The sequence below is a fragment of the Schistocerca serialis genome, chromosome 3 (assembly GCF_023864345.2).
Source record: "Schistocerca serialis cubense isolate TAMUIC-IGC-003099 chromosome 3, iqSchSeri2.2, whole genome shotgun sequence".
NCBI classification, from domain to species: Eukaryota; Metazoa; Arthropoda; class Insecta; order Orthoptera; family Acrididae; genus Schistocerca; species Schistocerca serialis.
This window is the reverse complement of record NC_064640.1, coordinates 1,022,247,221-1,022,261,087: the sequence shown is the minus strand read 5'-3', so window position 1 is coordinate 1,022,261,087 and position 13,867 is coordinate 1,022,247,221. Positions and strand designations below refer to the sequence as shown.

The 13,867-nt window shown below is 38.8% G+C and overlaps 1 protein-coding gene across 1 annotated transcript in view; it reads left to right on the top strand.

The window, feature by feature from the left end:
• LOC126471480 (transmembrane protein 183-like) overlaps nt 1-11,171 on the top strand; it is a 149,678-nt gene extending 138,507 nt beyond the window's left edge. Inside the window, exon 7 of the mRNA XM_050099682.1 lies at nt 10,735-11,171. Within this exon, the coding sequence (XP_049955639.1) occupies nt 10,735-10,989 (255 nt within the window). The 3' untranslated portion in view covers nt 10,990-11,171. The remainder of the gene's footprint in view (nt 1-10,734) is intronic.
• Nucleotides 11,172-13,867: the final 2,696 nt, after the last annotated feature.

Below are 13,867 nucleotides of genomic sequence, written 5' to 3'. Positions count from 1 at the left end.
ATCTCTGAAAGAGTTTGTCAAAACACCATTCAACGTTACCAAGCCTGTATTGCGTCAGAGGGTTGCCAGTTCAAGCACCTGCTTTAAATAAACTATGCCCTAACTACAAAAAAGGCCCTTTTCAGGACCGACACAATTTGTAAAAGACTTTCTGTACGCGAACTAACAGCTGTTGACAGGTATGAGGTTTGTCTTATCATGAAACTTCAGTGGATGTATCAGGACCCTTTCAGATTTGCCCCCAGAGTGGAAGTCTTGCACGCTACCATGGAGCATGCGGGGCCGCCTTGAGTACACCGCAGCATTCGCAGTCATGCGTTGTCCAGAGCATCTGGCAACAGGGCAATCCCGCGGCCGATCGGAGCACGTGGCATCAAGTTTGCGTAGTTTAAAAATTGTGTGTTGTCGATCTACACAATCACAACATTAGTATTTTTGGTTCCTACTGGCATCAGCTATCCAGGGTTAAAATTCACAATTTTTCTCCACCGTGTGCGTGTGTGCGTGTGCGTGTTTTTCAGTACTGTGATAGGACCACTATTATTCTCTATATGCATAAATGATATGACGTACATGGTGAGCAGCAATTTGCAGCTGGTGTGCTGATGATGCTGTGGTGTATGGGACGATATCATTGTGTTGTGACTGTAGGAGGCTACTGGATGACTTAGATAAAATTTCCAGTTGGTGTGATGAATGGCTGCTAGCTATAAATGTAGAATAATATAAGCTAATGCAGATGAGTTAGAAAAACAATTCTGTAATGACTGAATATGGTATTAGTGCTGTGTTGCTTGACATAGTCATGTCAATTACAGGTCTCAGCACAATGCTGCAAAGCAATGTGAAATGGAACAAGCACATACGATTATTAGTGTGGGGAGGCAAATGGTTGACTTCTGTTTATTGGGAGCGTTTTATGAAAGTCTAGCTCATCTGCAAAGGAGTTCGCATATAGAACACATGTGTGACTCATTCTTGAGTATGGCTTGAGTGTTTGAGATCCCCACCAGGTTATGTTACAGAAAGACATCGAAGCAACTTGGAGGCAGGCTGATAGATTTGTTACTGGTAGGTGTGATCAACATGCAAGTGTTAGATGCTTCAGAAACTATAATGGGAATCCCAGAGGGAAGGTGGCATTCTTTTCAAGGAACAGTATTGAGAAAATTAAGAGACCCAGCATTTTAAAATGATTGTAGCAAGTTTCCACTGCCGCCAATGTATATTTTTATGCAAGAACCACAAAGATAATACTAGAGAAGTTAGGACTTGCATGGAGGCACATACAGTTGTTTTCCCCTAGCTGTATTTGCATGTGGAACAGAAAACGGAATGACTAGTAGTGGTACAATGTATCCTCAAACATGCACCATACAGTGGCTTGCGAAGTAGTAGATGTAATAATTGTTAGTACTTTTCATCACATGCAACTTGTTAAATACAAATACATAATACTAATAAAGATTAGTTATGTATGTTTCATTCTTCATACTCTCCACAGTAAGCAAACAAACAATAATTTCAACACATTCTGTGGTCTTTTGAATCAACTCTCTCCTTCATCATCAAAAATGCTTTATGTGTTACCTTATTTTGTGAATTGATCTCCTCTCTGCTCAGAATGGTAAGTGCAGTGCTGCATTGTCAGTGCACTCAACAGTGCAAAAATTTTGATTAATGCTGGAAGTATATGTAGAAATTACTAGAAAGCGTAGTTGGTCTACAAGATCTCAATCAGAGCTCAGTCAGTCCAAAAAGTAACAGTGAATACTTCTTCATTTTCCAAATATTTTGAAATTTCTGGAATTTAAAAAAATTCCATTTTGCCCATAACTAAGAAAAATCACTCCCAGAAACAATAACAAAACACACAGTGGCTCGTCCCTGACTCTATCTTACAAGGGAACCTCCCCATCGCACCCCCCTCAGATTTAGTTATAAGTTGGCACAGTGGATAGGCCTCGAAAAACTGAACACAGATCAATAGAGAAAACAGGAAGAAGTTGTGTGGAACTATGAAAAAAATAAGCAAAATATACAAACTGAGTAGTCCATGTGCAAGATAGGCAACATCAGGGATAGTGTGAGCTCAGGAGTGCCGTGGTCCCGTGGTTAGCGTGAGCAGCTGCTGAACGTGAGGTCCTTGGTTCAAGTCTTCCCTTGAATGAAAAGTTTACTTTCTTTATTTTCGCAAAGTTATGATCTGTCCGTTCGTTCATTGACATCTCTGTTCACTGTAATAAGTTTAATGTCTGTGTTTTGCGACCGCACCGCAAAACTGTGCGATTAGTAGACGAAAGGACGTGCTTCTCCTATGGGAACCGAAAACATTTGATTGCAAGGTCATAGGTCAACTGATTCCTCCACATGAAAACATGTCTGATATATTCTATATGACACTGGTGACGGCATGTGCGTCACATGACAGGAATATGTTGTTGACACACCTAACTTGTACACCTGACGAGTGGGTAAAAAGATTCTTCTACCTTGTCCGATTTAGGTTTTCTTGTGGATGTGATAATCACTCCCAAAAAAAGTGATGAAAACATAAGAGTTTGTCACATAAACTGCAACAAATGAATGCAACAGTTTCACAGTCGCGCAGTTTTCCCTGTGCTCTGTCAAAACATATGTTTATAATGTTTCCAATTTTTTGCGTGTGTAGACCGTCAAATCCTGCATATGTCCAAGCAAACCTGAACATGTCCTGGAATTTCGGAGAGCGAAGTCGATTATGTGTGAGTGCCTGAACTTTGATAATTGACACATGATCACGTAAACAATACTGCTCTGTGTACCTGTGCAGCTTCGCAAAATAATTGTCTGAAAAATAAAAAATTAAACTTTTCACTTGAGGGAAGTCTTGAACCAAGGACCTCATGTTCAGCAGCTGCTCACGCTAACCACGGGACCACGGCGCTCCTGAGCTCACACTATCCCTGATGTTGCCTATCTTGCGCATGGACTACTCAGTTTGTATATTTTGCTTATTTTTTTCGTAGTTCCACACAACTTCTTCCTGTTTTCTCGAGTGATCTGTGTCCAGTTTTTCAAGGCCTATCCACTGTACCAACTTATAACTAAATCTGAGGGGGGGGTGCAATGGAGAGGTTCCCTTGTTAGTTGTGGTATACATAAAATATGACTATAATCCTTCATTGCAACATTTAAGTTATTACAAATTATTCACATAATTTTGTGATAATCATTTGTTTATTTATACCTGAAAGGAAATGGAATCAAACATTTTACACAGTAATATAAACAGTCAATGAAGGTATTATTGTATACCTAGAATCAACCTCATGAAATTTGAATGCCATAAGCAAAATCCATTTTTTTAACAAAATGGAATATATAGTAGAATGTTTATATATTTCGTGAAATTTATGTGAATGGCAAATAAAAAAATACAGATATTAATTATTATTTGTTATTCATGAATAACAAGTATTATTCAAAAAATGATTCACTTACGCAAATAAAAACACTTGTTCATCATCAGTGAAGAAAGTGTTATGAATAATAGATAAATTTGAAATCCAGTGCCATTTATTACTCCAGTTCTTTGTCATCTGTTAATTGAATGTGCTTTTTATTCTTTTAAATTAGTTCTAAGAAAGTCTTTTTAACCACCAGAAACTTTTTTTTTTCCACTTGTTGTCGTGACACTAAAGAAAATACATTCCACATATATAAAGAGTGTATTGGTGCTTTATATCTCCTGAATTTGTCTTTATTTTATGATAATGATACAAGACTTTCAACATACAATCTTATTTGACAAAAATTAGAGATTATCAGTTTTGCAATAGTGTATGGAAAATAATTCATTGTGACTCCATGTTAGCTTCACTTCTCAAATCACATTTCAGATAAAATCTTCTTATTATGTCATACAATTTGAAACCAATTACCTGATTTCTTTGACATTTCTGTGCAGTTATTTGTCATGTAGTTTGTTGTAAGCTTCCCCAGCAATAACTCATTTTTTAAAACATGGGTAAGATATTGCTGCAGTAGTTGCAGTTGGTGTAGAAAGGCGAGAAGGTTATTTCAATTCTCTTGACACTTGCACGATACAAAAGTTGCCAAGGTGCTGCAATACTATGAAATCTTTCATGTACTCAAACCCAGTGTGTCTTCAGAAATTTTTGAATCTGCAGGCTCTGTATAACTACATAGACACTTCAGATCGAAAAACTGTCCCATATTCTAATGGCGAGCTTCTTCAGAGTTAATTGTAAAATACTTCTAGATGACTTTTAATGTCGAGCAGCGTTCCACGAATTTCATAGTAGTTCTTTAGATTTAAAGTCTGTTGATGTCAACAAGATATCAAAAAGACTCCCGTATCTGATAGTGTCAGCAGTCTTGGTACAATGGAAAAAGGTGTTACAGATTAAGAGTTTATGTTAGCTACATTCTCATCTTTGGCTCTTTATGTAGAGTACTTCTGCGTGTTAGCATGGGGAGAGTGGGAAGTACTGTTGAGTGCACAAAGTTGAACAGGGCAGCATCAGTACTGTAACTGCTAAGGCCATTTGCCAATGAAGTATTTTTGTGTGGCATGTGTTCACTGTAAAGCAAGTAAAGCTGTGCTCAACCTGAAGATTGTTTTGAACTCTGCTGTGTTTTGCTAGGCCTGGCGGTGTGCACTTGTCTTTCTCCCACCTCTGAACTGACTTACACTGCCAGTTAGGTGGTGACCTAGAGTACTACATTTACTCTGAAATGTGGTGTAAATTTTTTCTCAGAGAAGAAAGAAGCAATGAGTAACAGAAAAAAAAAAAAAAATCGTAAGACCAATGTGGGGTTGAACCTCAATACTTCTAGCTCTGTAGTTTGGAACTTAGCCCACTTTCTTTCTCATCATCCTATCTGTGTCTTCGTCATTTTTCTTCATTTTTTCACTTGGCCACCAAGGCACTTCTACATACAATCCATTAATAAGTTATTTATCAAATAGAAACTGTTCTGTGTCAAGGAAACAAATGCTAGTCGTAGAATTCGGTACAAGAATTAAGCAAAGAAAATGCAGTGACGTTCCATGTTATTTAAGATACAGATAATTTATTTGGGAATAAATTTCTTTGAATAATCTACTTTTTCTAATAATTATCTAGATGGAAATTTATTTGAATAATACCCATCTCTGCTTGCCACTACACCTTACACTTATTTTCTCTTTCTGTTCATTGCAGTTCATATTATCAATTGTAAAAAGTCCTATTAGTTCATTTATTTAGTTTACTCATGAAAGCCTACAGTGTAGCTGGATTGTAGTTTTCAAAGTGAAAGAATGTACCATGAATTATTAAATCACAGAGCTGTTGACTCTCATTTAAAAATCAACTCTTTGATGATGGGCCATTTAGAATAATTTCGAACCCTGAAGATCAGACATTTATGTCACTATTAAAAAAAATTTTACTGGCTTATTTGTATGATATATCTTAAAGTGTAACACGCGCAAAAAAGATCAACATTATATGCGAAAGCTTAGCTTCTCTTGCAGCTTATTAACCTTAGAGACCAATATTATATGTGAAAGCTTTGCTTTTCTTGTAGCAACACTATGTGTATTAACTATTAACTTTCCCAGTTTGTGTGTTTGTGTTACTTAACAGTGATGTTGCTGTTGGCTGACTACATCACGTGTCATATGCTCTGAATATCCACTGCCACCGGCTGGCGAGATCACGTGACACAAGCTATGACTGGCTTACAAACACGCGTCGCAATCTAGATTTCAATTATTCGGAAAGTAATATGCGGTGTTTGGTGCCGGGAAATTCTACACCCATGTATAAAACCATAACCATTCAAATGATTGATAAGGGTAAATATACTGTCACTTAACATGGAAAAAGTGTGTTTTCGCCCGGGAGAAAGCGTATTTTTAACCGGGAAAAATCCGATAATTTTTTTCTTGTCCGCGTATACACCCTGAGTAGGGACTCTGGGTCACAAAAACTGGTAACAGAAGGGGGAGAGATGTGCTGACCCCGTGCCCCTCCATACTGCTTCCAGTGATGCCATCAACATAGGCCGACATTGCAGCCAGTCGGTACAGGTGAGCCCAGCGAGCCTCAGGACAGGGCTTATGTAAGTAGCCTTCTCGTTCATCTTGCCATTTTATAGAACAGTTCATCCCTCGTTACTCTGACAAGACACTACGTACTCCAAAGTGAGTATTACTGAAATGTGTTTGTCCAAGACTACATTCTGTAATGTACGATAGAAGAGTTACTCTACTCATCGGGTTCCATGTGGGTCCTTTCGTAAAGGATCATATTATGTAGCAGGTAATGTCTTCTTATTTTTTCCCTGCTGGTGCAGTCACATTTCTGCTTGATTATATGGAGGCTCTTGCCTGCATTGTACTGGCTTCCAATGTTCTTGTACACCTGCGTTATGTATGCCTCATTTCCTCTCTTCAGTAATGCTCTTAATCCTCAGTGTTGGTTTATTAACTGTGTTATGTAGCACTACCTTCATCAAATATAGTAAATCGTCTGAAACTGAGTTTTGATCACCCAGAATACAGAAAATATTAAAATTACTCTCCATGAGGATGGAAGGTACTGTTTGAAAAACAATAATAGGCTTTTGCAAGGCAGAACTTTTCATATGGATAAAATGCACTTTTTAATGTTTTATGAACTTGTAAACATTGTTTCTAATTTTCAATAACCTGTCTCCTTCATTACTGGGAGAGCTATTGCTGACAAAAAGAATTCTCAAAATTAATAGAAAACTGACAGTGAAGTCTTCTCGGGTTATCACCTGAGTCGAGACATCTTTCTGCGGCAACTTTTCGACTTGTTTCCTACTTGTCATTCTCAGGCGAAGTGTCGAGTTCTCGTACTGTGTGGATCTTTATAGCTGCTGGAGTGCAGACTCCTCTGCCTCTTCTGCATCAGTGGTGCTGATCTCGTGCCTCCAGAATTGGTGTCACGGCCTGTGGTGGGTAGTCATGGCCGGTGGTGGCAGGGGCAGTTCCCTGCGTGCTGGTGGATACAGGCGTTGTGGCCTCATGTAGCCTATTCATTCCATCCGCTGCCTTCATATAGGAGTTTCTTGTTGCATTTTTCTTATCACTGCATCCTGTGGTGCCAAGGTGGAAAGTGCCATCTCAGTTGACGAGGTTATCTTGGACTCGTCTCTCTCAACAGCCTCTTCAGAAACCGTTTGCCCTGCACATCAGCTTTCTTTGTTTGAAATCAAGACGTGTGGTTTTCCTGGAGTCTGTGTTCTGTCACTGCAGATTTCCTCATTTGGCCTAGACAATCTCTCCTTATGTGTTCTCAGCAGTGCTATGGTATACAGTGCTGTGTCTGGCCTATGTACTGTTTACCACACTCACAGCTAATACTGTACACTCCAGGTTTCTGTATTCCTAGTTTATCCTTCACTAAGCCCAGCATATGCTTGATTTTGGCTGTTGAGTGAATATTGGTTTTAATGTTGCTCTTTTCTAATATCCTGACAACCTGTGCCATGTGCGGCCCAGTATACGAAAGGAATGCCAAGCGTTTAGTGTCTTCTTCACGTACGTCGTCGTCCTGCTCAGTTGGAAAGCGTGTCTTATCTGTGTCTCAGAATAGCCATTGTGTCGAAAGGTTTTTCTGAAGTGCTGCAGTTCGGCAGGTAGATGGTGAGCATGGATTTGCATTGGGCTGGATGGTGGCAGCTACTGGCGTTATGATACTTATTGGTGTGTGTTCTTACTGCAAACACAATGAACTAATCTGCTGTCAGATTCTTCTTTATCGCGATGTCAAGGAAAGGTGGACATCAGTTTTCCTCCACCTCCAGGGGGAATTTAATATTGTCATGTACCACATTGAGGTGGTTAAGAAATTCTTGTAGATTTTCTTTGCCATATGGTCAAATCACGAATGTGTAATCCATGTAGCGGTGGAACACCTTCAGTTTCAGTTGTGCCATTTCAAGTGCCGATTCTTTGAAGTGTTCCATTTATAGGTTTGTGATACATGACGCCAATGTGGAGGAGGGGGGGGGGGGGGCGCTCTGTCTTTCTGTTGGTAGAATTTACCACCACATTGGAAGTATGTGGTAGTGAGTGTGTGATGGAACAGTTCCACTGTGGCTTCGTTGAAGTGGCATCTTCGTAATGTCAAGGAGTCCTTGAGACGTACCTGTGTGAAGAGGGGTGTGACATCAAAGCTGACCAGGATGTTACCTTTTTCCAGATGTGTTCAAGTATCTTCACAAACTCCATTGAGTTTTTGACACTGTGATGACAATGACCCACAAGAGGCTTCAATAGCTGTGCCAGGTTTTTAGATATTTCATAAGTGGGTGAATTTATTGTGTCCACTATTGGACCTGTGGAACTCTCTTCTTGTGCCTCTTTGGAAGTCTGTACAGGTGTGGTGGTATCACTGCTCTGGGATACAGCCTTCTAACCACATCATTGTTCATTTCTAAGTTGTTTAGCAATGAGATTGTCTTCCTCGTCACTGCTGATGTAGGATCCTTGTTCACTTGTAAAAGGAGCTCAATCTTCTGCCAGTAGTCAACTGGTCATAGCAGTACCACCGCATTTCCCTTTGTCTGCCACTAGGAGGACCGTCTCTTTGTCTTCTTGTAGGTCACATACTGCCCTATGTTCAGCCATGGAGATGCTGGTTTTTAGTGTTTTCATTTTTCCCAAGACTCTGCAAGTTTCACTTCTGACCTCTTCAGTGGTGTCAGAGGTAAGCCCTCAGATGGCCTGCTCTACACTATTGGTGATCTCCCATTCAGATAGTGTGGTGGGAACCAGTGCAAAATTTAATCATTTAGACAGCATGTGTTGTTGGCTCATCCAGTTCCTTTCCAGTTAAATTGATAATGGTATTTGAAACCTTCAAGATTCACTGAGAAAGTCCAAAATTAGCATATATAGAAAACTGTCCCCAGACATAATTTTGCTGGAATAAAAGTTCCTAAACCTCATTTATTTCCAACTTGACAGTCAAGACTGCATACTTTGTGTCAGTGTATAAATCTATTGATTTCATGTGTTACATGTTTGATCAGATCTTCTGTTACAAATATAAGAATTCTGGAATTGTCCCCTAATCCACACTTCTGTCCTGAAGCTGAATAGTCAAATGCATGCACAAATTGATGAAAATCCCTTCCCATCATTTGTCACTAAAGCATGCTCTTCTCTCAAGCATTTTGTTCTCACTTTGAAATGCTTCAGATTCTGAAGAATTTTTACCTCTTTTAGAAACAGAGAGGTGTATTGTACCAGCTGATGTGTACACCTTTCGAAGAGTTCTTTCTCCCTATCATTTCTGGTGAAAATCTCAAAGAATTCTACCTCTGTGTGATCATAACGGTGTGTCTTTTCCCCCTGCAAAAATGAATTGTAGAGAGTATCCAGTAACTACAAATTAAGATAAAAACAGCAATACAAGACCACAGCAGCAGATGTGCATCAAGACTGCAACTGAGCTGGCTGAATGTTGAAAAAGCTACATCTGCAGGTAGCTGTCATTAGTATCTAAATAAACCATACTCTCGTGAGACAGCATCGCCCTGTAGTACCATTTACCCCTGGTGCCAAGGTGTAAAGTTGTGAAATGTCTGGCAGATGTGACCCTTGAGCATAATGTATTAACCAGATTATTTGAGAAACTGTTTTGTCAGTACCTTTAGAAACTAGGATGATGTGAGTGTACCTTTCTCGCTGCAGCATCACCAGCATACATGTAAGGCACGTCTCCAACACTCTCTATAAATTTTGCACAATGCAGTTCACAAAACTAGTGACTACTTTCATCAGACGTCTAAATTTACTGGTGAGTATGGAGTTTCTATGACCTGATAAACAGCAACGTCCTACACCGTGGTGGGCCTTTTCTTTTTTCAGTCTTGTCCACAGAAAAACTATTCCAAAAAGGGCAGTAAACTCCAGATTCTCAGGTTACAAATGGTGTGTTGATGCGTCATGATGACATTAGATTTGTGAAATGTCACTTTGATCTGTGCTACAGTGATACTGATTTAGTGTTAGGTAATATATTCTTGAACACCATTAACCCAGCATACATTTTGAAACAGCATAGCAGATAATGAATAAGGTGTCATTTGGAACTTTCACAGAAGTAAGCTGCATTGAAATGAATCACAGATACTTCCAATGATAGCCTCTATCAAGTGAAGTGAAAAAAAAAAAGAATGCCAAAATAAAGCCTGTATTTCAACAACCTGCCTGCACTGTTTTGTTACAGAAATGCCTGGCCACATATTATGTGCCATGCAACGAATTTCCTATGATTTGAGAGTTGGTTTAGCCATCTTCTCCATAGGTTAGTCATAGTGAACCTAAAGCTTTTATCAAAGTTGCCTGTAGTGTTTCCAGCAACGTGTCTATTCACATCCATTGCATTTGATTCAGTCCCAATGATGTATGAAATCTCCTAGTACAGTTGTTGCATTCACCAAATTTCTAATGGAGAAATTGATGGGAATATAGGAAAATGAAATTTTACAATATGTGTATCACAGTAGGTCATATTGATATAAATTTGATTTTTTAAGTTTATTCCTTCAGGAATCCAATTTTCCAAAATACCTATTCCATTAGTGAAGGAAATTTCTTGATTTGTGAATTTCATGCATACATCAATTCATTTTTAAGTTTTTCTCTACTGTAAAATAAACTGACTGTATATGTGTGGAATCTTACTTTTTCTTTCTTTCCAGATCGAGTGCTCACAGTTCGTGCACTTGCCCCTACTTATGGGAATGGTGTTGAGAGATATATCGGTTGTGTTGGGCACTGCACTCTTAGGTTCTCAGGCCCATTTGCAGTTTACCTACAGTGTTGCTAACACAGGACCAGCTGTGTGTGTAGATGTAGTTTACATAGTAAGTTTAAATTTTATTCACTGGTGGAATCCTTGTTACCCACATGCAAAACACCCACTCCCCTGCATAACTATTGCTGACTGTAAATGAAGAATTGGAGGTGGAATTAAAGAATGAAAATGAAGTGTGATTGTGTTCTAAAGTTAAGTATTGTCTTTTCTACAACATTAATAAAGGAACTAATGTAAAAGATTTTGGTTTAAACATATCAACTTGTATGTTAAAAATTCAGTAATGAAACCAGTAAATAAATGCATTTGTGTATTCGTGTACATGAGGTTGTTTTCTGATTTACCTAAACTATCTGAAAAGGAAATGAAACTTCTTAATAGTAGTTACTCTGTAGTAGACTTAGATGGTCTGTGTGCATATCAGTTATGCTGTGTCAGTGGTTACCAAGTAGTTTGCATTTTTCTTTTATCATAAGATTTTAGTGGGTGTTAATTACTGTCTGAAAGACACTAGGCTTTATTTTTCTTTTCCACTTTTTGTTATTTGCAGTAGTGTAGCTTTGCGTCACCTGAAATATCATAGTTGGGTAGTTTGATAGCTTACTTTAGCTGTCTCATCATAATTCTCAGTTTGTTTCAACTTGACTGGTTTAGCATTTACCTTCCTGTTGTGTAGTAGAATGTTCGTGAGGGTAATTGATGGGCAGTGGCAAGGTTGCTGATATTCGTGGAGATGGGCATTGGCCACATGACTACCACCTTGTACCTTAGCAACCTATAGGAGATTCTACTCGTGCACAGCCACTTGCCTGGCACCTCCCAGTTCTGAGCAGCAGCCTCCAGATGATGCTTACAAATTTGAACCACTTTGTTTCCAAATCACGTCCATCAGCATGTACTCGTCTGCCGATATTGTTGCCAGGCACCAGAGGGAGTGCTGTCGACTGTGGACTATGTTGCTTCTGTCTTGTACTGATGGAGATGGAAATCCTTCTGCTGTCAGTCACAAAATGTGATATGATGCGCACGCACACACACAGCAGTACAGGACAGTACAATTTACTTCAGTGCCTGCAGCCAGCTCACTACAGTGCCTGCAATTAGGCTGTGGAGTATAGTTATGAGAGTTCAATTTAAAAGACAACAGTCCAACTTAGCAGTCACTGTTTATGGAGCAATATGACAATCATGAGTGTCTACAATATTGCATTTCGCCATAGTGACAGTATATGATAGACTGCCAAGAGACAGCAAAGTTATTTAGATACCATTGTATTAGGTATAAGACACAAAGTATCAAACATCAAACTGTACCAAAATTAAGTACCATTTTGTAACATACTCTTAATAATGCATATTGGTTATTTCTTATTGTGTTGCCACATTTCTTTTAGTCCATCCTGTTAAGTGTTTCGTTAATGAGTGCACAGTCTGCCACCTTTAAAAAACTACAGCAGTAAAATCACTTCTGTTACTAGGAATGTTTTGCATGAAATTCTGTTAAATCATTCCCAAAACTTGACAGTGAGGGAAAACTTTACAGATCTTTCACAAACTTCCAACATTTGGTGATGAGGAGAAACCTTACATATTATTTGTAACAATTTTTGCCAATACCCAACATTTGGCAACAAGGTAAAAATTTACAGATAACTGAACATTTTTTGACTGTTCTCAACACTGACAGTGGGGCAGTGTAAACCCACAGCATTCTCCTCAAGGCCAATGAGCAAAGAGAAAAATTACTGGGAAAAATATCTCTCTTTATATTTCTGGCAGCACTGTGTGATGTATTATTACTGTGTGTGTTTTACGTTCTAGGTTTGCAAATCTGTTTCCTTTCCAAAAACATTTCTGTGAACTTTTTAAACTATACTGAATATATTTTTCAAACATGGCCCAACCAGAACTCATCCTGCAACCCCTGATCCTATTACTATAACAGCTAACAGAAACACAGGAGCTCATGTTGGCACACTTGACCAGATTTGAAGGAAGCAAGAATGATGGTCAAAAGCAAACACTGCAATTTAAGATGTCACCATCGCCCTATCTGGCATTCATGGGGAAAGTTGGGGCCTGGAACAACCGTATACAGTGTCTGCAGCTGCACTAACTCACCCGTCTGATATCAGGAGACGTGGAACGAAATCATTTTTATTAGCATATTTTAACTTATTCAGAAATTTTCACCTACTTGTGAACCTGTGACTGTCTTACTCTGACATTGAAGAAATGCTTGCTAAATATTTTGTCTTGCAAGTTCATCTTGTTGCTGCTAGTGTAGATTTTTTTCAGTGTTTAAAGAAGTCAAATCAAAGCTATAAAGAGTGGATTACTCAATTACAGGGCCTGACTCGAGAATGTAAATTTCATTGTGAAAATAATTGATTTTATAAATCTTATGCAGACTCACTAATTTCTGGTATACTCCCTTTGTCAGAAAAGTTGCAAGATAGTTTTCTTAATTTCTGAGTTTGCAATACTGAAAAGGAAGAAATGTTTTTTATGTACCTGGTATGTGCGCATCCTTGAAAAGACCTTGGAACATGTTTCCGCACAAACTCACTAGGTGGCATGGCTGTGCTTAGCAACACAGTGTTTGGGTTCTTGACACATCAGTTACAGTGAAACAATGGATGCTGACTGTGAGCAAAGAGTGAATGTTAAGTTTTGCGTTAAGCTTGGGGAGACCCCTAGTGAAACATGGCCAATGATTAAACAGACATATGCAGGGTAACTGGTGTGTGTGATATCAGAACAACTTAATTTGAATCGTGATATGTGTCATAAGATTTTACGTGAAGATTTAGGGAAATGCAAACTTGATGCAAAACTTGTCCCTCACACTCCAAAAGACGAACATAAAGAGGAAAGACAAAAAATTTCTGCTGAACTGCTGGATAGATCCAGTTGTGATACCACATTTCTGTTTAAGATTATTGCTGGGAATGGAAATAGGTGCTACCAGTATGACCTTCACATGAAGCATGAAAGTGCTGAATGGTGGAGTCCTG